Here is a 26,620-nt window from a genome sequence, read left to right as displayed (position 1 = left end):
TGACAGAAGTGGCCATTTAATTTGAAAGCATAATGAATTTCCTCTTCAGCTTCCATCAGGGTTGTATGATTTTACCCCTTGATCAGGTGACAGACCAGAATACATCCCCTTAGTCAAAGCAGAATCTTAGATGGTGAGGGAATGGGCTGTTGGGTACTTGAGCAGAGCACTACTCTTGCATCATATATCCAAACCAGAGCTGTGCTTCACATTTGAAAAAAGTTTGAGCTAATAAACTAAGGAGGGTCTAATATCACAAGATGGGGAGCGGAATTAGTTCAGAGAGTAAGGAGTCGGCCAAAAGATCAAAAGAGCTGGAGAAAAAGCTTCAGGAAGATGCGGAACGAGATGCAAGAACTGTAAAGTTGCTATTATTAGGTAATATTTTCAATTTTCTTAATTCAAAAAAATTGATTTTCTATTCACTTTTCTCAAAATTTAATTTCAAATGATATTACCATAGAGGAAATTTTTTAGGAAAATGTGTTTAGAAACTTCGATAGACTTTACATGCACTCAGTAAATCTTTAATAATAGATTTTCCTACTACATATCTTTCTGTTAAGCAGATGGGCAAATATTTATTTGATGATCCCTTTTCCCTATGTCAAAAAGATTATCATTAAAACAAAACTCATGTATATTTATTATTTTATTGTACCTTAATCATTTCCCCGATGTCAGCTTTTTAATACTAAAAACAAGTTTTAAAGATCAATATTATTTTGTTTGAGCAGAAATATGTTGTTTGACATCATATTTAATATGTTACTTGTGCTGTTGAAATCAACTAGACTCTATTTATTTGAGGAGTAATGATAAGGTATTCTCAACTATATTAATTATATTATTTTGGCTCCCAAATGGTGCCCAGGATCTTGTCTGTACACTTCAATAATACTTCATTTATAGCATTTTAGGACATTTATAAATTCATTCAGGACAAGAATTCTCTCTTCTATCTTTTCATTCCCTCAAATCTCAGCATGATGTTTTACCAAAACAATAATTATGTTCAATGAATTGAAAGAATGAAATAATCTACATGCCACAGATGGTTCTAAACAAAAATTATATCTACTGGTCATTGAAAACAGAAATAGATTTTGAATTAAAAATAAAGACCCATTAAAAAAAAATACATAAGAGTGTTAATTAAATTAGCCAAGTGTTCTCTCCTGTTCTTAGTGATACACAAAAGGACTTTGATTTATTCCAGAATTGTGAATCTTGCACAGAACAAAACATCCTGTGATTTTTCAGTGTTCCTTTTCTGTGCCTAATTTGCTCCCATTGCCAACAGCATTTCACAAACCAACCGTGGGATTTCCAGCACTTGCTTTTTAAAAGAAAGGAAATATTCTCTTGCTTTTTGTGTATGAGTTCTGCTGCTACCCATATGAACCACAGCCCTTGGGAGTAACCACCTAGGGGTTAGTGACTTAGCAAAATATTGGTGTAAGCTCTCATGAAATCAGTAAATATATTTTTCTAACACTTCAGAGTATTTACTGAAGTTTTGATCAAAATGGAAGTCATGTGGGCATAGAAAAAGTAAATAAAAGGTGGGTGGGAAAGCTAAGCGTGCATTTTATGTTTTTCTTGTACTAAGGACAATGGCATAAGAGTGTTGATAAAATATACTTTAAGAATCCCTGTGTTGAAATAGCATTTGAAAATAATAAGCATATGTTTTCAAAATACCAAAAATTTTTAGATTAAAATGGTGGGTTAGAAGAGGAGAAAGAATAACTTTTTGGACTGGAGATATAAAAGGATCATTAATGGGGCAATCTCATCCTTTACTGTCCCGAGACAACCATATTTTCATGCATTCAGTCCCATTGTTACTATACAATATGCCTGTATTTATTTAGCTCCAACTATATGGGCAATCTCTCAGTCACCTCTTTATTTATACAAAATTAATCAAATAGTCTTAATTTTTTCCTATATCAGTTATATTCTAAACACTTACTTGTCTATACTTTACCTTGTGAACTCTATTGTGTTCTACATATCATGGTTCAATTGTGAAGTTCAAAACAACAAAGTCAACAATTCTGTTTTGGTTCTCAGTTGTGAATTTCACTAAATTTTCTACACTTTAATTTTTATATTCATTTTGACTTCTTTAAGATATCATAAAGGTGTACAATAGAACTAAACTAAATCTTCCCACTCTCCTACCCCTAAAGCCCCCTCCTCTAATGAGGTCTATTTAATTTGTCCCATCATTGAAACAATGATTCCCATTCATCAGTGGGCTCTGAACCAGTTTTCGGGTTGATCAATGAGTATATGTCACGTAGGATTAGCCAATTTAAACTTAATAATGATCAGATCCTGAGTCTAACCCTACTTTCCCAAAATTAGAACTCTCAAAACAACTATTAAAAGAATTCATTATTATGGTGATCTTCTTCTTCGTATCTGGTGAAGTCCTAGGTACTTAAACACCAAATACCACATTTCCGAATGTACCATGTGCTGTAAAATACATAAAACCATTTGGTATTATTGGACACAAGATTTCACTGAATCTCAAGACTTTCATAATGCTACCTTACAATTCAAAGATTACTTTGCAGACAGATTTTTTTTTTTTTTTTTTTAATGCCTTTCAGATCTTAAGTAAAATTACAGAGCAGGTGCTAAATCAGTTTCTTTGGCAAAAAGTGGCCTTCTAGGAAATACCAGAGATGACTCATACATCCCTCGTGCATTTGATAACTGCTATTAAGACATTTTTTTTTTTATTAAGACAACAATGGCATGTGCTTAAAAAAAAAAAAAGAGCCTATAAAGATGCCACAGATAACAGTGTACTTTATAAATTAAAAAAAAAAAATTAATGAATAAGTTGTTCTGTTTTGTAGACTTCCTAAAGTAGTTTTTCCAGTCTTTATTTATAAATAATGTTTGACTAAACTTTCTGACTGTTCAAAAAAATACCTACCATTTAAGTGTGTGGAGTCAGCATGTGGGTTATACTCCCACTTTTCCTATGTCTCCTCTCTTTTTATTTTTTACTTCAAATTTCACTTAAAATTTATTTAGCTCCAACTATTTCACAAAACCTTTCTTTGTAGTTTTACAAATCTGTATCATATGAGCTGATTAGACTCTGAGACCCAGGAGAAATACAGGGAAAATTTAGCACTATTTTCTAAACACCCCTCTCACGCTGTATTTAACAATCCTTTCACAGCTCTCAATTATAATGTTTCAGTTAGTTGTTAGCTAGTCATTTCCATAAGAACCATGGGCAGCTCACCATCAATGTTCTTTTCTTTTAAAACCTTTTATTCTCTATTTTTCTATGTGCTATGTCTTAAAAATTACACTCATTCTTTAACTGTACTGAGTTTTATTGTTTTGAAATATACTAGTCATTTGGCTCTTAGAAACATAAACCTGAATAGAACCTAGAAATAAAAGGATATTTATGTCACATGTGCTTATATTTATCATAGCTGCTTGACATTTTCAAAGTTCTATATGGTCCCTCTTATTCAACAAATAGATATTTTGGACAGCAATGCCATTTTTTAATATAACAGTAGGAGTATCACAATGATTCTGACACTATCTAAAAGCTTGTTGCAAAATCATTGGTAAGAAAAAAATTTTCCTAAGGTAACTAGCTAAATAGGTTTATTTACATGGCAGAAGTAAGAGTTTTTAAGCCATCTGAGGTAAAATGATTTGTTGATTTCTTCATCAAGTGTTGTCATTTTTTTTTTGTCTTCTCTGAGTGACCTTGGACTTGCCATATAACCTCCAAGAAATGTTAGCTGTCAAAGTATTTTGTAAATTGTAAAAAACCACACAATGTGGTTTATTCTTATTTTGCAGTAGATTCACAAATCTGTGATAAATTGAATGTCAATAAATGTATACAAGTTTTCTTCCTTTTGTCATTTTTTCTTGTATAACTAGGAGCAGCGAGATCATAAGACTTGGGATAAATCAAGGTTCTTATTTGCCACTCCGGGTTTTTCGTCTGTTTTATTTTTTAAATAGGTCTTCATTTTTATTTTTAAAAATATATCTCTGGGTGGGAGTGGGAAAGGCTGAAAACTAGAGGTGTTTCTTAGTTATTGGCTAAAGTTTAAGTTCATCAAGTACAAAAAATTCTATTTTAAAATTTCATGACATAGCCAATGCTTATCCATGGGTGTGATCGGATAAACACATTTCCTGGAATAATTGTGTTAAGATTAACTGATAAATCTCTTTCTTATCACCAATGAAAAGAGAAGAAGCTGTAAACACATGGGATATACTCCTGAATGATGCTCTCAATTATTTGTTTTGTTCTATTTATCCAAATTTAAAACCATTATTTCCTTTATCCAATAAGAATACAATTTCATTTTATGTTTGTAAAGGTATTGGCTTTTCTCCAATCTGTGGATGCAGAAATAGCTTTAATGCAAACATTTATATTGTTTTTCAATTTTTCAGTTAAGTAGAAATCAGGCAGAAAAAATCTACCCACAGAGTTTCAAATTTTCTTCAAAGTATAATGAACTATCTGCACTATAACAATTTGGAAGCTCCAGAGGAAACTCTGAATATTTGCAACATTGGATTTACTTATAAAGCATGGCAGATGGCAGCATCAAATATCTTCTTCTAACAGCGAAAGAGCACTTAGACAAATGTTTTGCATATATTTGGTTGTTTGTTTTAGATTTATTTATCCCAATTAATTAGTACATCTAAAGCATAGACTCACGAGTCACATAAAATATGTAAGCCATTCATTAATGCATTCTATACTTAGATTATGATTTTGTTAAAGAGATTAAAAAGAACAGTGCTTATAAACTGCAATTCATTAGAACATTTCTAATGATATCACAGATCATTTTCATATTCATTTTTTTCCTTCAAACCCTGAATTATTGATTTAAGAGCTACACTGAACAAGCATTACATAAGTACTATGAGCTGTTAATGTAAATTATTTACCCTTCCATATTGTTGAAAAGGAAGAAGGGTAATGAAACATATGATTGTTTAAGAACCCCATAATATGTTTTATATAAGTAAAAATATGACCAGTTATGTTTTTAGACAAAAATTCAGAATTCCATCTCATTTAATTTTCCTCCACATAAACTGGTTGCCATTCAGTCCAATCCCACTCACAGCCCTATAGGACAGTGTAGAACTACCCCATAGGGTTTCCAAGGAGCAGCTGGTGGATTTGAACTGCCAAACTTTTGGTTAGCAGCTAAGCAATTAATCACTATGCCACCAGAGCTCCCTTTTCCTCCATATACTCATGTGCAATATATTAATATAGAATTTGAACTTAAAGAAGTAGAATTCAAGGTGAAATTGAGGTTGAAACTCCATCAAGATATAAAAATATCCATTCTGTTTATCAGATCCTGATGCTAATGAGGTAGAAATTACGGGTTTAATTCCTGCCTTAATATTTTATATTCCAATAGAAAAGAACTACTATTTAGAATTGTTACTCCTTTAAGATATCTTGAAGTTTCCTTCTCTGACCAGCATTTCATACTCTATCATCTCCATACTTTTCATCCTTAAAGAATTAGTTCTTCAATTTCATATACCTACCTCTGATCAAGTCAGCCATTTCAACAGTGTTCCTCCCAAAATTCTGGAATATCCTGTCCCCCTAATCTTCTATCTTAATTGACACTTAACCCTGGGTAATCCCTCAAAGTGCCCTCTTTACCAGTGTTGTAATACACTATTCCCTATTGACTTCCCTCAAAGTGATGCTAACTCTAAGTGCTGTCTAGCCCTGATCCCACCCCATAAAAATATATACACATGTATATGTATATAGGTATATATATGAAAAAGAAAGTAAATATTACATAATAGTAATCATTGTCAAATATAATGCACTATTTTTCCAACCTTCTGTAGGTTTGAAAATTACCAAAATAAAAAATCTGGGATAACTAAGAGCATGTTGGATTAATATTCATTCTGTGACTCCCCCCTCCAAAAAATGTACAAATTTATCTGCCAACTCTTTCATAGTGATAAAAATCAAGGAGGAATGGCATAGATGAAATTTTAGAAATTGAAGAGATTTATATAGCATATAATCAAATACTCATTTTAAATATTTTTCTAAGAATTAAATATTTTGGCCAGGAGCACAGGCAAGCAAGCATCACAGGTAGGTAGTAAAACTAGGCCTTCTAACATGTAACTCCATACTAGACACTCTCAGCTACACTACTGTGTGAATTCATCTGCAAGGAACATTGGTTTTACAAAATACACAGATGTTTTCAAGTGAATGACTCTCATACCACCCTCTGTCCAAATTGTGAGTGAGTCATGTTTGGTGAAAATATTTTCACCATCAATACTGAGATGTTATGTCCAAAACTCTATTTCAAAAATTAATATAATAGACTTTGGAGAATGTAGGTAACAATGTGCCTTAGATAAGATATTTTTCTCAACTTAAACTTTTTTTTTTACTATCAGATAGGTGTTGCATTTTAGCTAATTCATGATTAATTAATGACCTAAATGTAGATGTTTAAAGTGAGAAGTCTGTGCCTCACCTGTCAAATATAAGTGAAGCAACACTGTTTTGTTGAAAACAGTGTTAAAAAGTCTCACTTTTTCCAGCTCAGAAGGCCCACACACCATAGCAAGAATGAAAACAGGATCAATATTCTAGGTGGTACAATTATTTTCTTTTAAAACAAGCTCTGAAACTGCTTATGCTTTTTGCACACACTTGCTCAAGATCACTAAGTCCTATATGTCATAGCAGGGAAGTGATAATTTGGCATGGAAAAAAGTGTAGGAAATTATTTGTTACCAATTGGAAAATGTCTATAAAAACTAAACAAAGATTTTAGTATGGTTGTTACATGACTACTTTAAAAATAACCCAGCACTTTCAATTGCTTCTCAAGACACTTCTTAGAGGCAATCAAACAACTTCATCAGCAGAGAAGTGAGTACTTTTCTTCCCATTTGCTATTCAAATAGTAACAATATTGGCTCAAGTCCCCTGAGAGGTTACGGTACTATTGTGTAGGAGTAAACCAATTTTGCTTGCTGAAAGTGAAGAGGACTTGAAGCACTTACTAATAAGATCAAAGACCACAGCCTTCAGTATGGATTACACCTCAACATAAAGAAAACAAAAATCCTCACAACTGGACCAATGAGCAACATCATGATAAACGGAGAAAAGATTGAAGTGGTCAAGGATTTCATTTTACTTGGATCAACAATCAACAGCCATGGAAGCAGCAGTCAAGAAATCAAAAGATGCATTGCATTGGGCAAATCTGCTGCAAAGGACCTCTTCAAAGTGTTGAAGAACAAAGATGTCACCCTGAAGACTAAGGTGCACCTGACCCAAGCCATGGTATTTTCAATCGCATCACATGCATGTGAAAGCTGGACAATGAATAAGGAAGACTGAAGAAGAGTTGACGCCTTTGAATTGAGGTATTGGCAAAGAATATTGAATATATCATGGACTGCCAAAAGAACAAACAAATCTGCCTTGGAAGAAGTATAGTCAGAATGCTCCTTAGAGGCAAGGATGGTGAGACTGCATCTTACATACTTTGGACATGTTGTCAGGAGGACCAGTCCCTGGAGAAGGACATCATGCTTGACAGAGTACAGGGTCAGTGGAAAAGAGGAAGACCCTCAACGAGGTAGATTGACACAGTGGCTGCAACAATGAGCTCCAGCATAACAACGATTGTAAGGACGGCGCAGGACCGGGCAGTGTTTCGTTCTGTTGTAGATAGGGTCGCTATGAGTCGGACCTGACTCGGCGCCACCTAAAACAACAACAACAACAACAAACCAATTTAGAGGTACAAGATTACATTATGAGAAAGCTGTATCATGACAGAGGTGACACAATTTCTTGAGATGCTTTTAGATTAAAATCCAAAATTCATTTTTCCATCCTGAAGAGAATTTTATTACTAATCTCTTTTCATTCATTTATTCATTCAACAAATGTCATATAACACCTACAATGTGTCAGTCTCTTCCATCTAAAATCAGTTTAAGATTTCTTTTTCTCCTTTCAAAACCGTGTTCCTTTCTCTCTGGACTATTCAAGAAAAGAAAAGAACTTCTTTGGGTTCTCTTCTTCCAGAAAGGCCCATTAAGACAAGGACCTGAACCTATTCTTCTCAAGAAGTAACAAAAATATTGAACGTATTATTACAGTTTTCAATTACATATAGAAATTCTATTTGTTTCCTTTTCAAATGTGTTTGGGCATTTTTTACAGTTTCATCTCAGATTATCAATCTTCTCTTTCATTTCTTTAAAAATATCTTATATTCTATGTTTAAAAATTTCAATATCTGAAGACTTCATGGATCTGTTTCTGCTGTCTATCAGAGCCCTGGTGGAGCCGTGGTTAAGCGTTCAGCAGCTAACCACAAGTGAGCAGTTTGAATCCACCAGCCACTCCTTGAAAACCCTATGGGGCAGTTCTATTGTCCTACAGGGTCACTGTGAGTCAGAATCAACCCCACAGCAAAGGGTTTGGTTTTTTGTTTTGTTATCTCTGTTGGTTCTCATTCATGCTGCCTTGTTTTCTTGTATTTTCTGGTATGACTTTTTATCACTATTTAGTCATTTTCATTGAAACTTTATCTGTGGGAACTTCTTAAAACCTGAGTTAGAAAATTGAAAAGTGTCTTAGAAATTAAAGGGGAAAAATCATGATTATCTCAGGAGATTTAACATTTTTAAAAAGATAAGCTTCTTTATTTAGTCCTAATAAAAAATCTCATCAAACTGTGGATAAAAGTGAATTCCCTTAACCTGAAAAATAATATCCACAAAAATTAACTGTGGTTGCCATACTTAAAGTGAATATTTAGCTTTGTTGACTATAGATAGTGAATAAGGACTAACAGCAATCCATGTTTTCCAGTTAACAGAGCAGACTCTAGTGTCTGGCACAATTTAATGCCCTTGACCTTTGACTCTTCAACCTTCTTATTGGGGTTTTGAGTGAAGGTGAATAAAGCATGCCTTCAAATGAGTAAGATTCAGAGTTTGATGGGACACAGTGGTAGATAACAAAGTCAAAATTCCAAGTGATCTCAACTAACAGAAATGCTTGGATCAAATTATAAAAATGGATTTGGACAGAGATGTAGTTAATCTAGGTTTTAAGTTAATTACATTCATACAGTATGTAGGAGACTGTAACTGGTAACAGTTGATGTGAAAAAAATAGGAAAAATGTAACAACTACAAGCTCAATATAGATAAAGAGTGATAAAGCTACGAAGAAAAAGAGAGAGAAAATCATGGCTTCTATTAAGAAAAGTTTTCTAAGAAAAAACAAGTACCAGGAGTGAGACAGACTGAGGCTACATCCCTGTCATACAGAATATCAGTACTGTTCAAAAATCCCCTGGTATCTATGGCACAATTTTCAGCACCAGCTATTCAAAAGGACATTAGCTTTCTCATGGAGTGTGGGTCAGAGGGTAGGGCATCTAGAAATCATGTTTCACAAGAAAGGAGTAAAAGAATGGAACATACGAAAATTGAAAAGTCTCTTAGAAAATAACATTCTTCAAATAGGAGAAAAGTATTGAGAGCTCACTGTATGTTAGAGTATGTTCTAGGTCTTTTAATCCTAATTTTAATTCTCTCAAACCCAAAGAAAACCAAAAACCATTGCCGTCATGTCAATTTTGACTCAGAGAGATCCTGTTGGACAGAGTAGAACTGTCCCATGGGATTTCCAAGGAGCAGCTGGTGGATTTGAAGTGCTGAACTTTTGGTTAGCAGCCGAGCTCTTAACCACTGGGCCACTAAACCCTAAGAGGTAGATGTTAATAATCTAATTTTATAGAAGAGTAAACTGACTCTTAGAGAGGTTAATTTTGATTGAGACACACAGGCGGCATGAGTGCAAGCCCATATTTAATTCTAAAACATAAGTATACCTATTCTATTTTCCTAGCCAAGTCAAGACTATTTGAAGGACTATCATATGGAAGACCCTTAGCGACCCTATAGGACAGAGTAGAACTGCCCCACAGAGTTTCCAAGGAGTGCCTGGAGGATTCGAACTGCTGACCCTTTGGTTAGCAGCCGTAGCACTTAACCACTACGCCACCGGGTTTCCTATGAGTCCGAATCGACTTGCCAGCACTAGGTTTTAGTTTTTTTATCATATGGAAGAGGCAGAGATTTTTGTTGATCTCCATGAGGAGAAACAGTGAGTGGAATCAAAGTGACCCAAATTAAAATCGGTTCAAAAAAGCACTACCCAAAAAATCTTTCATGCCAGCAGTCTACTGATAGTGAAAGGCAGATACCATGTAACAATGCATCTATGAAAGTAAACAGCTTTCATATTAAATAAGAAGTTGTGCATTCAAAATAATTTATAAAATAGATTAATGTTTGATGTTTCAGCTGCTGAAACCATTCTGAAGTACATACCTAAAAAGGAAGCAACATGACACAGTGTTAAAGGGAGAGTCAGGAGACATAGTTTCTTTGTTTTAAGGTAGATGTGGAACTTCGGATGAGTATTATAACCTTTCCTGAACTCATTTTTCTCATACATAGAATGAAGACATGTGCCTAGCTGGTTGATTTCTAAGGTTTCTTTGTATTTGATCATTATATGATCTTTTATTTTTAGAACCACCTACAGAAATTTTTATGTATGATTATAACACCAAGTGTGTATTCTCAACTTGCATGTTTTAATAAGTTATACCAAATAAGCAGTCGAGTCTTGTGTGTGTTCATTTGAAGATTGGTTACAGGTATAGATAATGTGTACCTTTAAAATTATTTTTAATATTTACAAATAAAAATTCAGACTAAAGTCCCTAATTTATTCTTACTAAAAATAAAATAATTTGTGAGTATTAAAGTATGAATTAAATATAAATTTACATGTTTAGCTTTTTGAAACATAATCACTTCAAAGAAATAAATGCATACCATGTTAAAATTCCTTTAGTAACCCATGACCCAGAAATTTATTTTAGTGATGACCCCAATTTGGAAGGAAAAGATTATTTCAGGACAGCCTCAGCGTACGTGAACATGCTGTTTTGGTGTCTATATTTGGCTCAGTAACATGATCCATCCTACAAAATGGAATGGTCCATGTGAACTAAAACCTAGAATCATTGTGAGGATGGTAATCAAGGATTTATTTCTGAAATAACTTTAAAATGGCGTTCCAAATAATAAATAAATGAGATGTTGGAGAGACTGGCTTTTCTTCAGGAATTTTCCTTTTAATGCTGTAGTTGAGTATACTGCACCTTCAAATAGAAGACTGTAGTTACTACTTGGAGCAAGGATGATCCACAACTTCTTAAGACTTCCAAGGGAAATATTAGAGTTTTATATATAGTTTCATAAAAAACAACAGTGCATGATGTTTTTTAAGGGTGATTTATTATTCTGCTTTCCGGAGATACATCAGGAATGGCCAGCTAAGTTAAAAGGAATAGCACAGAAAACCATTCTGAATATATGCTATCCCTCTGACATAGTCTAAAAGTTGCATTTTTGGTCTAAATTTATAATAAATGTATGACTCATCAATGACACAGCATGAGTATAATGAAATTTGGTTATGATTCTTTAAAACTGTTTATCCATCCAATAGGACAGAGTAGAACTGTCCCATGGAGTTTCCAAGGAGCAGCTGGTTGATTTGAACTTCTGACCTTTTGGTGAGCAGCCAAGCTCTTAACCACAGTGCCACCAGGGCTCTGTTATTTATCCAACAACAACAACAAGAGCTCATTGCCATTGAGTAGATACCCACTCATAGCGACCCTATAGGACAGAGTAAAACTGCCCCATGGGGTTTCCAAGGAGCACCTGGTGGATTCGAACTGCCGATCTTTTGGTTAGCAGCTGTAGCTCTTAACCACTATGCCACCATGGCTTCTAATTCATCCAATGGTGTTTCTTAATTGATGCTGTATTTGTCCATGATACATAAAAAAAAAAAAATATGGTGGTACAATTCTGAAAAACTCTTGACATACATTTTTTTCTCATTATTCTCAAGGTAGAAAATTAATTTAAATGCAATTTATCTAAATAAATTTTCCCTCACTGTAGAAATCATAGCTATTATAGCACTATTTAAAAAAAAATTAATTGACACTCAGTCTCAGATTTTCTCCAAGATTTCCCCCCCCAATATTTCCTCACTCTGGTTGAAAAAGATGCAACACCAAATACATTTGCACAGGGAAGTAGTGGAGTACTGGAGTTCCCATTGGCTTTGGAGGTCCCACTGGCTTTCCTCCCAAACCCCCATAACCCTGAAATTTTCCTCACAGTTTTGTTCTTTAATTCCTGTTTGATTGAATGGGATATACAGGAAACATTCTGGGAGGATGAGGGTGACCTAGAGATTATAAAGTTGGGGACCATTTTCTTTGGGTTGCAAAGCCAGGAGATAAAAGCCTCCCAAATTAAGCTCAAATGTAATGATGGAATTTTCGCACGGTAGTATACTCTGCTTGCTACCTTGGAGCAAGACCTAAGTCTGGATCTAATGTAAATGTAGAGGTGGTTTTACTCTCTTCTGTTATCCTGGAAAGTAGACAGATAATCCTTTCGAGACTTGACAGGAACATTACATTGGAGAGATGTTTGCTACAGATTTATCCACAGAAAGTGGTAGTCACAGGTTTTAATATCTGTACAAACTTGGTGTGTCTGTTGATAATGCCTTCATCTTTCTGTTGCAGGAGCAGGAGAATCTGGAAAAAGTACTATTGTTAAACAAATGAAGTAGGTACACAACTATTTTAAATGTTTAATATTTAAAGTCTGTCCATGTATTTGACCGTTCTTAAAATACTTTTGGAAAAGGTGATTGATAGTTTCTTTCAAATTGTCGGTAGTAGCAAAATTGTCACATTTTCTTAGCAAACATTCCTCCTATCCTTTAGTAGAAAGAATAACAGAGGAATAATATTTTAATTTCCATTTTTCTTTTAGTTTTTCACTCTAAAAGCAGTTATGTGTTAAATATATCTATCTGGTAATGATCTATGGCTTTAACATTGTGATGCATAAGCCATATTTAAAAATATGTCAACTAGTGATCATTTTGAATTGGTGAGAAAAGCATATTTTTAACTTTATTGGCATTTTGGGTACCCAGGAACGAGATGCATATTTGAAATTATTACTATCATGGATTGTAATTTATTTTTGCATTTATTTACCTTGTTTTCTCTTTATAATAAAATAAGTAAACCTGAATTTGTTAATAAGGAAATAGTGAAAAAACATTTTATAATTCAAGAATGTAATGTCCAAGTAAATGGTGATTGATAAGTGTAGGTAAATGGGTGGAGCCACATGGCTGTGTCATTGCCCAAGCATTTTAAAGGACCGGGATTACTATGAGAGAAGAATGGCAATAATTTTAAAGCCAATTTTTAATTCTGTGTCTAAAGACACTGTTCTTTGGGACATATTATGGGAGGAAATGACCCCAGTCAATAATGAAATTGTCTAATTGCAGTCTAATTTCCTTCTTTCTCAGTAATATGTCATGTAAGTTCCATACCAACCAATATTGAAGCCTCTCTTTTGAAATCTACTATATGTATCAACTCCCTCAAGCTGTTTGTTTACTAACTCACTTATACCTGCATACGAAGTTTTGACCTTTCTTCTTGTCTCTAAAGAACAGGGTTCCTTTATCTTGTTCACTAAGCATTCTACTTTTGAGTTCTTAGGTGTATCCTTTCACCTGTCAACTCTTTTTCACCCATAACATTACCCTAGGTTTTAGCATTCTTTTCCTTTGGGCTATAATCATGTTTGATTCTCTCATTCTTTTAACCTTTCCATTCCAAATGAGCTTAAATGCAATGAAAAAAGAAATGATCAAGTATTTGTCTACATAATTATTAAAATTTTAAATATATTAAACCATAAATGAATTTAAAAAAAAAAAATGGAGAACTAGAAAAAAATCCATAATAAATACCATAGATAAGTAATTGACTAGCATAATCTATAAAGACCTATAGAATGTTATGAAGAAGAAACTGAAATATTGTACAGCCATTACACATTAATAAGTATGAGAAAGTGCTAATGTGAGAAAATGCTTATGTTAACCAGAAAACCATGATACACAACTGCATAAACATCTTTATCTCAACCAAGGCAAAACAGATAATTTAAGAAAATGGAAAAACACATAAAAATTTTCAGAGAAATTTGCCCTCAACAATGGGATTTAAAGTTACATTGCACCTTAGCTTTGGATATTGCTAGACTTTTCACATAGAACGAGTCTCCTCTAGGTACTACTTCCTTTTCTGTCCTTCCTTTTCTCACTAAAGTTTCTGTGAAGGATCCCACTTCCCATTTATTCTCCAACCACTTCTATCACACTTTTGCCCTGAATTGCTCTTAGGAAGCTCATTTATGATCTCATAATTGCCATTTTCTATGACTTGTTCATAGTCCTTATCATAATTCCATATTTGGCTCTTCCCTTTCAAAACTTTTCCTTGGCTTCTAGGATCTCTTTCTCCCAGTGCTCCTAACTTTGTCTCCTTTACTTCCTGCCTCTTTGCATCTTAAATGTTGGTTCCCTAGTGTTTTTTATAAGTCCTCTTCTCTGCTTATTCTGCATCTTGATCGAATGAAAACTGCCAAAGTCCAATAATTTTTGCTATCATCTCCAAGCTGAGTCCTCCAAAATCTTTCTTTCAAACCCAGACCCTTTGTCTAAAGTAAGGGGCTGTATATATCTACCAGTATAGTCTATGGATAGCTCTAAATCAGCATCAACAACATTTTTTCATAGAGCTTTTAACTGTCTTAATTATTTATTTAATTGTTTAAGGTAGCAAGACAAACATGATCATACTCAAAGTAGAAATATAGAAAATAATAAATACAGGTGATGCTTTTGCTTTTTTCACATCAGAATCCTTGTATTTGAAAGTTTTAGTACCTTGCGAGGCAATCATGCTGTTTTCTCCCCCTGTGCTACCGCCTCCATGTCTATAAACACAAGGCAAATTCTTAGGAATATAGCATCCAAAAAGATGCCTTAGTGAACACAAAACACTTCAAAAACAGTAAGAAAAACATACTCTGAACGGGAACACATTATGCAATGAAGATGCAGTGAAGTGTAGTTGGCAAACACAAAGGTTTTAGTTTTTAATAGGCAAATCTATTTTAAGCATTAGTTCAAAACTATTAGTCAAATCCTGAACGAGTGGAAAGAAGAGAGGAGTTCAGCCAAATAGACTGTCTGGACATTTAAACTTTGAGAACTCACCGGCACGTACACAGACAGAGAAGTGACAAGGGGCTTAACAGCAGGCAACTACCTACAGTAAAAAAGATGCTTTTGTTAACACCATAAATAGAAAGCAGGCACTCCTATTTCCAGCAGGTCTTAAGTGATAGGAAAGGACATGAACGTTCTAGTAAATTACTTTACTTCCTCTAGACATCCCATTGTAAACACTATACAAACTATCAGAACACTGTATGTATCTTTATCCTGGGAATCTGGAAAATATTCTTTTGAAAAACGATAAGCTTTCTATGTAAAATGCTCATGAGTTAACCCATGGAGTTATTTAGCGTAAATGTGATTTACCTAGAACAAATCCTTAGTCATCTTCATACTTGTTATGGGGAGTTCGGAAAGAAAATATTGTCTTAGAAGACAATGATAAAGTAAACTCAAAGGTATAAAGTAGCTCAGATTTAACACACACATATGGACAAAATTCTTCCTTTTTTAAACTAATTTATACCTTAACGTTATGCAAGGAAATTATTGTTGACGTACTTTAGCATTACACTTGTTCAATTCACTAAAGCCTTTCATGTTTAAATTATAGGATCATCCATAAGAATGGCTACAGTGAGCAAGAATGCTTGGAGTTTAAAGCAGTAATTTACAGTAATACAGTGCAATCCATCCTATCTATTGTGAAAGCCATGACTACCCTTGAGATTGATTATGTAAATCCCAGAAGTGCAGTAAGTATGCAACTAATGGCAATTGTATGTCCAAAATGGAGTTTAAGCCCTAAAATGATATGACTTAATAAGTTTGTAGTCCTAATCTGTACCAAAAATTTAAGAATATGAAACCTGTGTTTTGGAACTATTAATTCTGTTAGTGTAAGATTTTTTTTCTGTTTTCCTTCAAATCAAACTTTTCCTCTTGAGTGTGTGCTATAATCTTATTCAACACTAAGTGCCTTCCTAGCAGTCAAGCCTAATATCAAAATAACATGCTACATTAAGGAAAAACAGAGTTCACGTTTGCTAAATAAAAGTGTTTACTATATAAATTCTAAGCTGCTATATCTTTCCATATATTTTCTTTATTAGTCATTTCATGGGCAATTTTTTCTAGTTTTTAATAACACTGCAATTTCCATCAATGTTCAAATGATAATTGCAAAGATGTAGCAATGGTGAAATATTGATTTTATAATGTTAGTTTTTTTTTTAAGAATTCAAAATTGTGTGATTAAATAAAATGATTTATACTAAATACACCCAACTAGTCATAGTTTGGGATATAAGGTAACATTTAAATAACTTTATTTTTTTCTCTATTTGATATTTATGTAATACAATTATTTTACTCTATAAAAATCCACTTATTTTAAAACACCTTATGTGTGAACAAATAAAACTATTTTTGTTGGCAAATAAAACATAATATTACCCAAAAAACAATAGTTGACCCACACACACACATATACACACAAAATAAAACTGTGCACAAGAGGAGCCCCAGTGGTGCAGTGATTAAGCACTTGACTGCTAACCCAAAAGGTCTCCAGTTCAAATCCACCAGCGGCTCCGAGGGAAAAAGATGTGGCAGTCTGCTTCCCTAAAGTTTACACCCTTGGAAACCCCATGGGACAGTTTTACTCTGTCCTATGGAGTTGCTGTCAGTCGGAATCGACTCGATGACAACAGGTATTTGTGCACAATCCACAGGAAAAACTCACCTATTCCATAAGCTCCCTCCAAAGGACAGCTGGTTACCTCCAGAAGATTTCAGCTGAACTATTCCAATGTAATTCTCAGACACCCTGTTAAATGAACAATGAAAATAGAGACAACAGTACAGTAAATATAGAGAAAATAGTCACATTCATACTTATTCTCCCCCAATTTAGGATTAAACCATGTAAATCACCACTGGAAGCTATTGGGGGTAAAAGAAAAAATGCTTCTTCTATATGAATAACTTCAAAGGAAAAGGATAAATCCTCAGTGGTCCTAGCACTTTTCATTTTCATGAAAATCCTCAGTATGTCTTCAGTGCAGACAGTTTGGGGAGCAGAAAGCTGGCGGTTCGCTGGGCTCTCCTTCTATTTCTAGCCACTCCCTGCCCCTACTATGTTAGCTGGTAAGTCACTTATGTCTCTGGGGACGGTTTCCCTCTCACCTATAAAATAGGACACTTGGAGTAGCTGCATTCCAAGTTCCTTTCCTTCTTTACCATTCTATGACTATTTAGTGATCCTGTTCTTATTTTTAAGGGTAATTCAGTCATCCCTTTGACCACAAGCTTTTTTTAGGAATTTAAACTGACCCTTAAGAGAAAATCTGATTCAACCTACTTATTTAAAGATGAGAAAAATAAGGCCCAGAGAGGATTAGCAATTTGGTTTATGCAGCTAGAGTTTAGGGCAAATCCCACTTCTAACGGCTTCCATTATAGTGCTTTTCTTTTGCAAGGGTTTTTAAGAAATGCCTCTAATGATCAGCAATATTTCATTTATTTTCTACCTTCAAGGCCCTGATAGTTGTTGCTGCATTACTTTGAGAATGGTTTAACAACGTTCTAACTCGCTTGTGCGATATTCCATATATTTGTGTCACTGAAGTTGAAAACTACAATCGTGCTTTAGCTACTTATTTAAATATATTGTGCACTCCATACAGCCCAGTATTTTGAAATCAGTGATGCCAGTCAGCACTAAAGAACTGAAACCTGTTGGTTAAGAGTCTTAATGACTTGTCAGACAGGTGGAGTGAAAATAAGGGGCTCTGTAACATTGCTGCCATTATGCTGAGTGAAAAAATAAAAATAAATAGGATTTATTCACATAGCAGAGCAACTTAAGCAGCACTAAGCAACTGTGACAGGTTTCTCAAGGAGCTGCTATGTCCTCAAGTATCGGAACTTCACGGTCATCAGGCACTACGTAGCAGCTAATTTGATTTCAACCAGTACAAAACTATAGTCGTTTCAGTCACATTCTTTAGTATTTGATTTTAAGATTAATATATTCTCTACCTGCGTTAAATTATTTATTTAACAGATTAATTGCTAAACACTATTTATGTGGGGTTTTGAGAGTTCTAAAGGTCTAATATTTTCTATTTAGTCTTCAATTTATTTATTTATACATGTTTATATATTTTTACACAACCATTTGTACATCAGCACATCGACTGTCAGTGGGAGAAAGTCTCAGTAGGAAATTTGGAATAGTTTTATTACATTGGTTGTGCAAGTTTTGACAAGTTACTTCTCTAAACTTTGATTTCTTCATTGACAAAATGTTGGTGCTTTCTTTATTGAAGCACAGTTTTACAGGGTTATTAAGTTGAAGGAGGAAGCAGAAACTTAAGAGTAAAGCACATAAATACAGAATACTGCAGAATATAAGCTCCCAGATAAATAAGGTATTATTTTTCAATAACTTTGAATGTAGGTTCATTAAAATCTATATATTGAAGTCTACACAGGTCCAAGGCATTTCTAAAAAGTATTTCTTCATTAAACCATTATTTATGTGGCAGACATTTGACTGGACACTGGCTATACTAAGGAGTCCGTGGTAAATGAGATGGAAATAGTATTTTCCCTCAGAAAAGAAAAGGCTGATGTTGAACAGGTAATTACAAAACATCAATGACTTCAAAAGGGCAGCACAGCTGGGTGTGGAATTAAATCCACATTTGTCAAAAGAACTGTACTATCATGAAGTAGGGATGGGGGAAATACTCAAGAAGCCTAGTGTGAAATATTGAGTTTGTAAGGTCTGGAAGATATCCACATGGAGATATCCAGTAAGCAGTTACAAATGTGCATTAGAAGCTCAGAAGAGATATTCTGGCTAGAGATGTGAATCTAGGTGTTATCGGCATATCATTACACTATGGCATATAATTTATACTAAAGGATAGAATAGGTCCAGTCTTAGGCTGAGAAGAGAAAGACATTAAAGAGAACAAAGGCAAGAAAGAAGAAAGCTAAAAATAATCTATTGGATTTAATAATAATGGAGATCATTGGTGATAAAATGAGAGAGGTTTCAGAAAAGTGGCAGCAGCAGAATACAGAAGTGGTGCTACGAAGATAAAAGTCAACATAAATCAAATCCTCACTTTTTCACTTCTCTGACACCATGCAACACTTACTTTAAGTTTAGCCACCCGCTAAACTCAGGTAGGTCAAATCTGTCCTTCAGACTGAATCTAAGCCCAAGACTTTAGATACCCACCGCAAATCCACATGACGTCCTCACTTCTGACCTGCTGGCAACAAATTTAGGGGTCCCTTTTACCCCCTCAGGATACCAACCATAAACTCAGGGATTCCAGCTCTCCCTCACTTCTGACCTGCTGGCTTTCGGCACTCCCTCAAGTTCAATAATTTACTAGAGGGGCTCACCAAACTCACAGAAAGCTCTATATTTATAAAGGATAAAAAGCAGGGTCAGCATAAGGAGATCTAGGAGGATTCGTAACATTGAGCTTCCACATCTCAAAAGAGGGTGCATCACCCTCCTGAGAGCAAATGTTTTCACCAACCAGGAAGTTCCTGAAGATTCAGTGTCCAGAGTTTTATTGGAGTCTCATTATGTACTGCAAAATCCAGCTCATCTCCCCTGAGGTTAGCTGATTAGCTCTTCTCCTCTGAGGTCAAGCAACATCACAAGGTACTTTCCAATGGGGCTATTTGGCCTGGCCATCCCCCACCCCCACTTAACCTATTAGTTAGGTGCCATCTGGAGTCCTTATCAAAAAAAAAAAAAAAAGACACTTAAATTCCAAGTTTGTTTTTTTTTTTTTTTTTAAGACATTATCTCTCAGGAAACAAGAATAAAGATTTAATGCTTTGGGTAAAGTTAATGTAAAAGAACCTAGGAGTACAGAGCAAGGTATTTGTAACTTTTTGTATGAAAGACTGACTTGATTTGTAAACTTTCACCTAAAGCACAGTAAATAAATACATAAATTAAAAAAAAAAAAAGACCAGACTTAGTGGCCTGAGACAGACTGGAGAAACGCTGAGAGTATGGCCCCTTGACACCCTTTTAGCTCAGTAATGAAGTCACTCCTGAGGTTCACCCTTCAGCCGAAGATTAGAGAGGCACATACAACAAAACTAAACTAAAAGGGCACACTAGCCCAGGGGCAAGGACTAGAAGGCAGGAAGGGACAGGAAAGCTGGTAATATGGAACCCAAGGTCGGGAAGGGAGAGTGTTGACATGTCATGGGATTGATAACTAATGTGACAAAACAATATGTATACTAATTGTTTAATGAGACTCTAGTTTGTTCTGTAAACCTTCATCTAAAAGTACAATGATAATAATAAGCACACATTAAAAAAAAGTTAACGTAAAACCCACAGGCCAAAATGTAAACCCCAAAAAACCACTGTGATCTTTGTCCACAGCTCCTTTTATATGCCTCTCATTTGTAGAATTGACCTTTCCTCTCTTAATTTATTGATATTTGATTTCATCCAGAGGAGACTTTAACTCAAATTCCCAGTACATTTGACCATTACTATCAGCAATGCCAGTGATACACCAAAGCTGAAAATTAAGAGTCAAAAGATACTGACATATTACTAGAGTCTCAGTCATTAGTCACTAGCATCAGTCCATCATCATATCAAATGGCCAAAATTTCTCCCATGTTGAGACCAGCCAGGTTTGCTGCAGGCTTCTATTCAATCTTGTCAGGTTCCAAAAACAGGAGTGGTTTTCATCCTTTTCAGGCCAAAAAAAATAAATAAAAGACCCACTGCTGTCAAGTCATTTCTAAGATTCTAATTCACAGCGACCCTATAGGACAGAGTAGAACTGCCCCATAGGGTTTTCAAGAAGCCACTTGTGGATTCCATCAGCCTTTTTGCATCAGCCAAAGCTCTTAATCACTGTGCCATCAGTATAACTGAGCTAAGAGACAATATCATCTCTTGCTCTGAGCCCCTTTGGGACATTAATATGGTTTTTTAATTTTCCTCATTGTATAACTCATGCATTCATTCCTTTATCCTCAGCTACTTTTTTTCTTCACTCCATTTACAAACAAGCTTCACATTTGGGAAGGACATTTGGTTCAACTACTGTACTCATCTAAATTGCCAGCAGCAATACTAGTCTAGCAAGCACCTCCCCTCAGTCAATTCTTTCTCAGTTACAGTTTCTTGCTTAGTAATTATCCCTGCTTCCATTATGCACACCTGCAACCCTGGTCCTGGGACCACATCATAGGGAGGGGGAAAAAAAGTTGAGGTGATATGGGGAAAACAGAAAAAAAAAATTGAAGTAATATGCGAAGAATCATATAGTCACATCAGCATCCTCTCCCATCCCCTCTTCCCCCGATCCACCTCATCACCTCGCCTAACTTGTTAGTTAGGTGCCATCTGGAGTCCTTATCATAGATACTTAAAATCCAAGTCTTTTTTTTTTTTAGAGATTTTCTTTCAGAAACTGAAGACAAAGGCCAAATTCTTCGGGTAAAATTAATGTAAGCCCCACAGATGCACTGAGAAATGAAAAGAGGATGTGGGTTTGGAGTACACAGTATAAAGACAATGTCTTCAGGAATTATGGTTTACTTACCCTGAATGTTATTAGATTTTTTACCTACATAAAAGAATGTTGGAAACGGAAATGTACGCTTTTATCACCTCACTTGTGTGTGGTTGTGACCACCTTTGACACAGTGCTCTATGAAGTGAACCCTACAACGTGAATGAAAGAGCCTTTATTCCTCAACATGCCCTATCATTAAAGTTCTGTGATCAAATAAGTTTTGGATATATACATACTTTAACAACTTCTTGGAAATTTGCAACCAACATTAGTATTCCAAGGCTCTGAAAATCCTGCAGCAAGGGAATCTGGCATTATTAAGTTGGCAGTTCCTCAAATTACTAGGCTATGATATTATTTTCTTCCTCTGTTTTTCCCCAATCTTTGGAAATATAACTAGGGTTCAGAATGAGCTCTGTGAGGCTCTAAGGCCATCTGAGGTCCCTAATATTTACGAGGAAGATCTAGGTGACTTGTAGAGAAAATATATATTTTGTTTTCTGTGCAAAGAGCTACAGGGCTATGCAACCTTGAGAGAATGGGCCATTACAGAACCACTATAATTCCCAAAACCAAAAACCAAACCCATTGCTGTCGAGTCGATTCCAACTTGTAGCGACCCTAAAGAACAGACTACAACTGCCCCACCGGGTTTCCAAGAAGCAGCTGGTGGATTCAAACTGCTGACATTTTGGTCAACAACTGTAGCTTTTAACCACTGTGCCACCAGGGCTTTACCAAATACAATGTAGGAAGAAAAAGTTCTTCAGGATGCCACTCGAACCCTTATGGAGCTACGTGAAATACTTGAGAGATTACTGAAGATACCTTAAAGTTTCTCTAGAATAAAAGGTCTGAGCTAACTAGGAATCAGATAGCTTATTCATTTTATTGATTGATTCATTCATCAATATTTTGGCAACACGTCTTGTGTGCCAGGTTCTGAACGAGGTCATAAGGTTTTAGAAGTAAACAAAACAATAAAATCTCCTCCTTCGTGTGTTTATAGTCTAATATAAAAGACATAAAATAAGCAAAGAAATATTACTATACATAGGCAAGAAGAATAATAAGTGATGGAAGAAAGGATGGTCAGGGAAGAAATCCTTGAGGACATGCTATTTGAGAAGAGATCTGAATGAAATCAGCAAATAAGTCATGGGAAAGACATGGAGGGAACAACAATTCAAATGATCTGAAATGGGGCTTGGTAAATTCAAAGAACAGCAAGGAGACCAGTAATTCTTGAGGTGGGAGAGGAGGGAGAGAGAAAGAGAAAGAAGGTTGACCAGAAAATAAGATCGGAAAGGAAGACATGGGTTCACACATGCAGTATTGTGGGCCATAGTAAGAAATTTGTTTTTGTTTTTTTTTTTAGTTTTGTGGGAAATTATTGAAGTTTGGGCATATGGGGATAGGATAATCAGTAGGACTTCAATTTTAAAAGGATCAATTTGACTGCTTTTGGAAGACAACTTTTCATAATGCCTGTTAATTTTGCTGTTACATAATTTAAGAATTTAAATTTGATTGGTAGACCCAATCCCTTAAAAATGTGGAATTTGATTCTTTCATTTATGATCCTAGCCCTTGGACAACTACAGAAGGACTTTGAAGACTTGATATGCAGCATACTCAATAAGATTATTACATATCTTCAAGAACAAACCTGCATATTTTCCAGGGTTCTTAACCTTGGCTGCATATTAGAGTCATCCGGGAGCTTTTAAAAAATACCTTTGCAGACTCCAACACCCAGAGATTCTGACTCATTTGCTTTGGGGTGGGATCCTGGTATCAGCATTTTTTTAAAGTGCCTCAGGTCCTTCTAAGGTACAGCCTGAATTGAAAGTTGTTGCCATGGGCTCTGCCTGTGTATACAGTAAATTAAAAAAACAAAGATCTGAAAGGATCAAAACCAAGGTGAAAGAATGGCCTGCCTTTTGGGGAGGTACTACCATCAAAAGTGGGGTGCATGGAGAACTTCATAACATTTTAATGTTTCAAGTGAGGGTATAGTCATGATATCTATATAGATAAAGCGTACTTAAAGTAAAAACTGAAATATTTTTTAAAGAAATGCCACAGTACATATAATTTACTTGCCTTTAGGAACAAAACTGTACCAGCACCTGTTTCATTGCCTCATTTGTCCTAAATGGCACTTTAAAGTGGTAGGAGGCAACTAGGATATTGCTACGAAAAATTACTAGGTCATATTTCAGTGGATTTGCAGTTCTCCCTCACAACCAACTAATTGGGAGGAAGGGTTTTAAAATTTGCCCTGTGCTGATATAAGAAAATGAGGTCAAGCCCTTGGTTTTAGCCATTTAACAACTGACTGAATGATTATCTGATTAGTTTCATCTCAAAAGTAAAATCTGATTGTGAAGAAAGATGAAATGTTTTTTTTAGTCTTAACAGGGTATCTCTTGAACCTTCCTGTTCTATACAAAAAGTCAATTTTTAATAAAATGGGAGATAAATTTGTAGTCAGTTTAATAACAGTCATTAATAAATAAGTTGAATCAGGAAGCAGCAGATTCTTATCGGACAAACTTAACTGGTACTGGCCCAACATTGCACAAAATGTATTTGGGCTTGACTCTTCTTGTAATGTGTATTGTCTTTATCGCTTTGGATAAATTAACCTGAAAAATAATACTGTTCTGAGGATTATGTGAGATAATATATGTGCTAAGTGTCTTGTAAATTTTATAGTAATAATATGCACTAGGAGGAGCGTGAATTTGAGAGTCTGAAGACCAGGATTTGAGCCCAGACTTCTCCATTTGCCTGGACCATTACAATGGTCTATAATTTAATTACTCTGAGCCTCAAGTTTTTAATGTTTAAAGAATTGTTCTTATCATAAAATTGTTTTGACAATGTGTTTAAATAAACCTTGGACTACAGTATTTATTCAATAAACTATTTTCTTTCTCTCTTGTCACCTCCAACAAGCATACCAATGGGGTTAACACAATGCTTGTTTTCTCTCCTTTTCTTATCTACTGATTTGCACCAGAGGAATGAAATCAACAAAACCTACAGGGATGTTATAAAACATTATGTATGGAGCAGATTGTTTGCTGCTATTGCTTATTTATATGATTACAACAAGGTGCCTGGTGGCAAAGTATATTAATACTATTTTAAATACAATTTCAGAATATAAAGTTTTATTTCCCATTTTATTCTAATTCTTACTTGGTGTCTTATATTTTTTTCTAAAAAAAAAATCTATGGCTATGTTCAAAGGAAGCCAAAGTGCCAGATTATATCAGGTTCATAACTACATTACTCCAGGATTTCGACCCTCTGATAATTCAAAGTTGTACATACCAAAGCACTGTTATTCTTTCTGACATGGAACTCAGAGTTTAGTGATATATGCCCAAAATTCTAATGTTCCTCTATAACATTTTATAGTTTTTGCAAGAGAGAACTCTTCTTGACATCTGCTGTTTATTATAAGGAACTCTAATTCTATTGACCATAAAGTATTCTGAAATGATGTTCCAAGAAATGATTGCCTAGAAGAATTAGATAATCATCCAATTAAAATCTTCTTTATTTTAAAAAAAGAATATGTTGTTCCAAATACATTTTTATCTTTCTCACTCAAACATTGCTCTAGGAAGACCAACGAAAACTTTATGCTCTGGCAAACACCCTGGAAGATGGTGGCATGACGCCTGAACTGGCTGAGATAATAAAACGACTGTGGAGAGATCCAGGAATCCAGGCCTGTTTTGAAAGGGCATCTGAATACCAGCTCAATGACTCCGCAGCTTAGTAAGTACATTTTGACAAAAACTGAGACATTTAAAAATAAAAATTATTATTCTGCATTTGTAAACACAAGTGCTTGAGTGTGCATCTTATTATACTAAAAAAACTGAAGATAAGTTAAAAAAAAGAACAAGGTAACTTTAAGGGGAAAAAATATAAACAGGGGAGTATTTTAAATAACTAATTTTACAGCTATTTGCCTGAGAAGCTCTATTTGTTTCAAATATTTTCTCCAGATGAAAAAGAATCACCCATTTTGCATAGCGCTCGACAGAGACACAGGTTGGTGATATGCATACTGAGACTCGGGGCTATTCATTTCATCTCCATTCATGCTACTGAAATCTTACCTTAAAATAATTGTATTAGTGACATACACTTTGGCTCCATTGGCTTGATAAGCATGATACAGAACTCAAAAATAATATATTTTTTCCAAAAAAAAAAAAAATTTATATTATGGGATTCTTTCAGAGTCTCAGGGACGACTGTATAATTTTAACAGTTAAAGTTGGCCAGTTAGCACTTATCAGCCACAGGGAAGTTAGGAGGTATAATTTTAGACTGTAATTTTGTCTTCAAAGTTATTTTAAAGTTTCATTTTTGTAAGTTCTTAACCTATCATACGGTTACATGCCTGCAAGTGTACATACACATGTACGTAAATATATCTGCCCATGCATATGAGTCTATAAAATGTATAACAGTCACATTGAAAAATCCCCAACATAACATCTTAGCAGCACTTAATTAAAAAAACAAAAGTAATGTAAAAGTTAAACAAATGATAGGTATTCGAGGACAAAGCCATGAAAGCTGCATGATTCTTCAGATTTTTAATTAATGATGGACAGAGGATTATGGAGAGAAAACAAACAATACAAATTCTAGGTGGAGTGAAACTATTTTCTATGATTACTCATTGATTTTTATTTTA

The 26,620-nt window shown here is 34.7% G+C and overlaps 1 protein-coding gene and 1 long non-coding RNA gene across 2 annotated transcripts in view; one reads left to right on the top strand and one right to left on the bottom strand.

The window, feature by feature from the left end:
* Nucleotides 1-260: 260 nt before the first annotated feature.
* Nucleotides 261-26,620, top strand: part of GNAT3 (G protein subunit alpha transducin 3) — a 45,920-nt gene continuing 19,560 nt past the window's right edge. The window contains exons 1-4 of the mRNA XM_049893598.1: nt 261-378; nt 12,768-12,810; nt 15,912-16,053; nt 25,529-25,686. Of these exons, the coding sequence (XP_049749555.1) occupies nt 261-378; nt 12,768-12,810; nt 15,912-16,053; nt 25,529-25,686 (461 nt within the window). The remainder of the gene's footprint in view (nt 379-12,767; nt 12,811-15,911; nt 16,054-25,528; nt 25,687-26,620) is intronic.
* Nucleotides 17,048-26,620, bottom strand: part of LOC126081640 (uncharacterized) — a 32,002-nt gene continuing 22,429 nt past the window's right edge. The window contains exon 3 of the long non-coding RNA XR_007518420.1: nt 17,048-17,126. This is a non-coding gene — a long non-coding RNA (uncharacterized LOC126081640). The remainder of the gene's footprint in view (nt 17,127-26,620) is intronic.

This window comes from Elephas maximus, chromosome 8 (genome assembly GCF_024166365.1).
Source record: "Elephas maximus indicus isolate mEleMax1 chromosome 8, mEleMax1 primary haplotype, whole genome shotgun sequence".
Classification (NCBI taxonomy): Eukaryota; Metazoa; Chordata; class Mammalia; order Proboscidea; family Elephantidae; genus Elephas; species Elephas maximus.
This window is presented reverse-complemented; position numbering and strand designations above follow the sequence as displayed.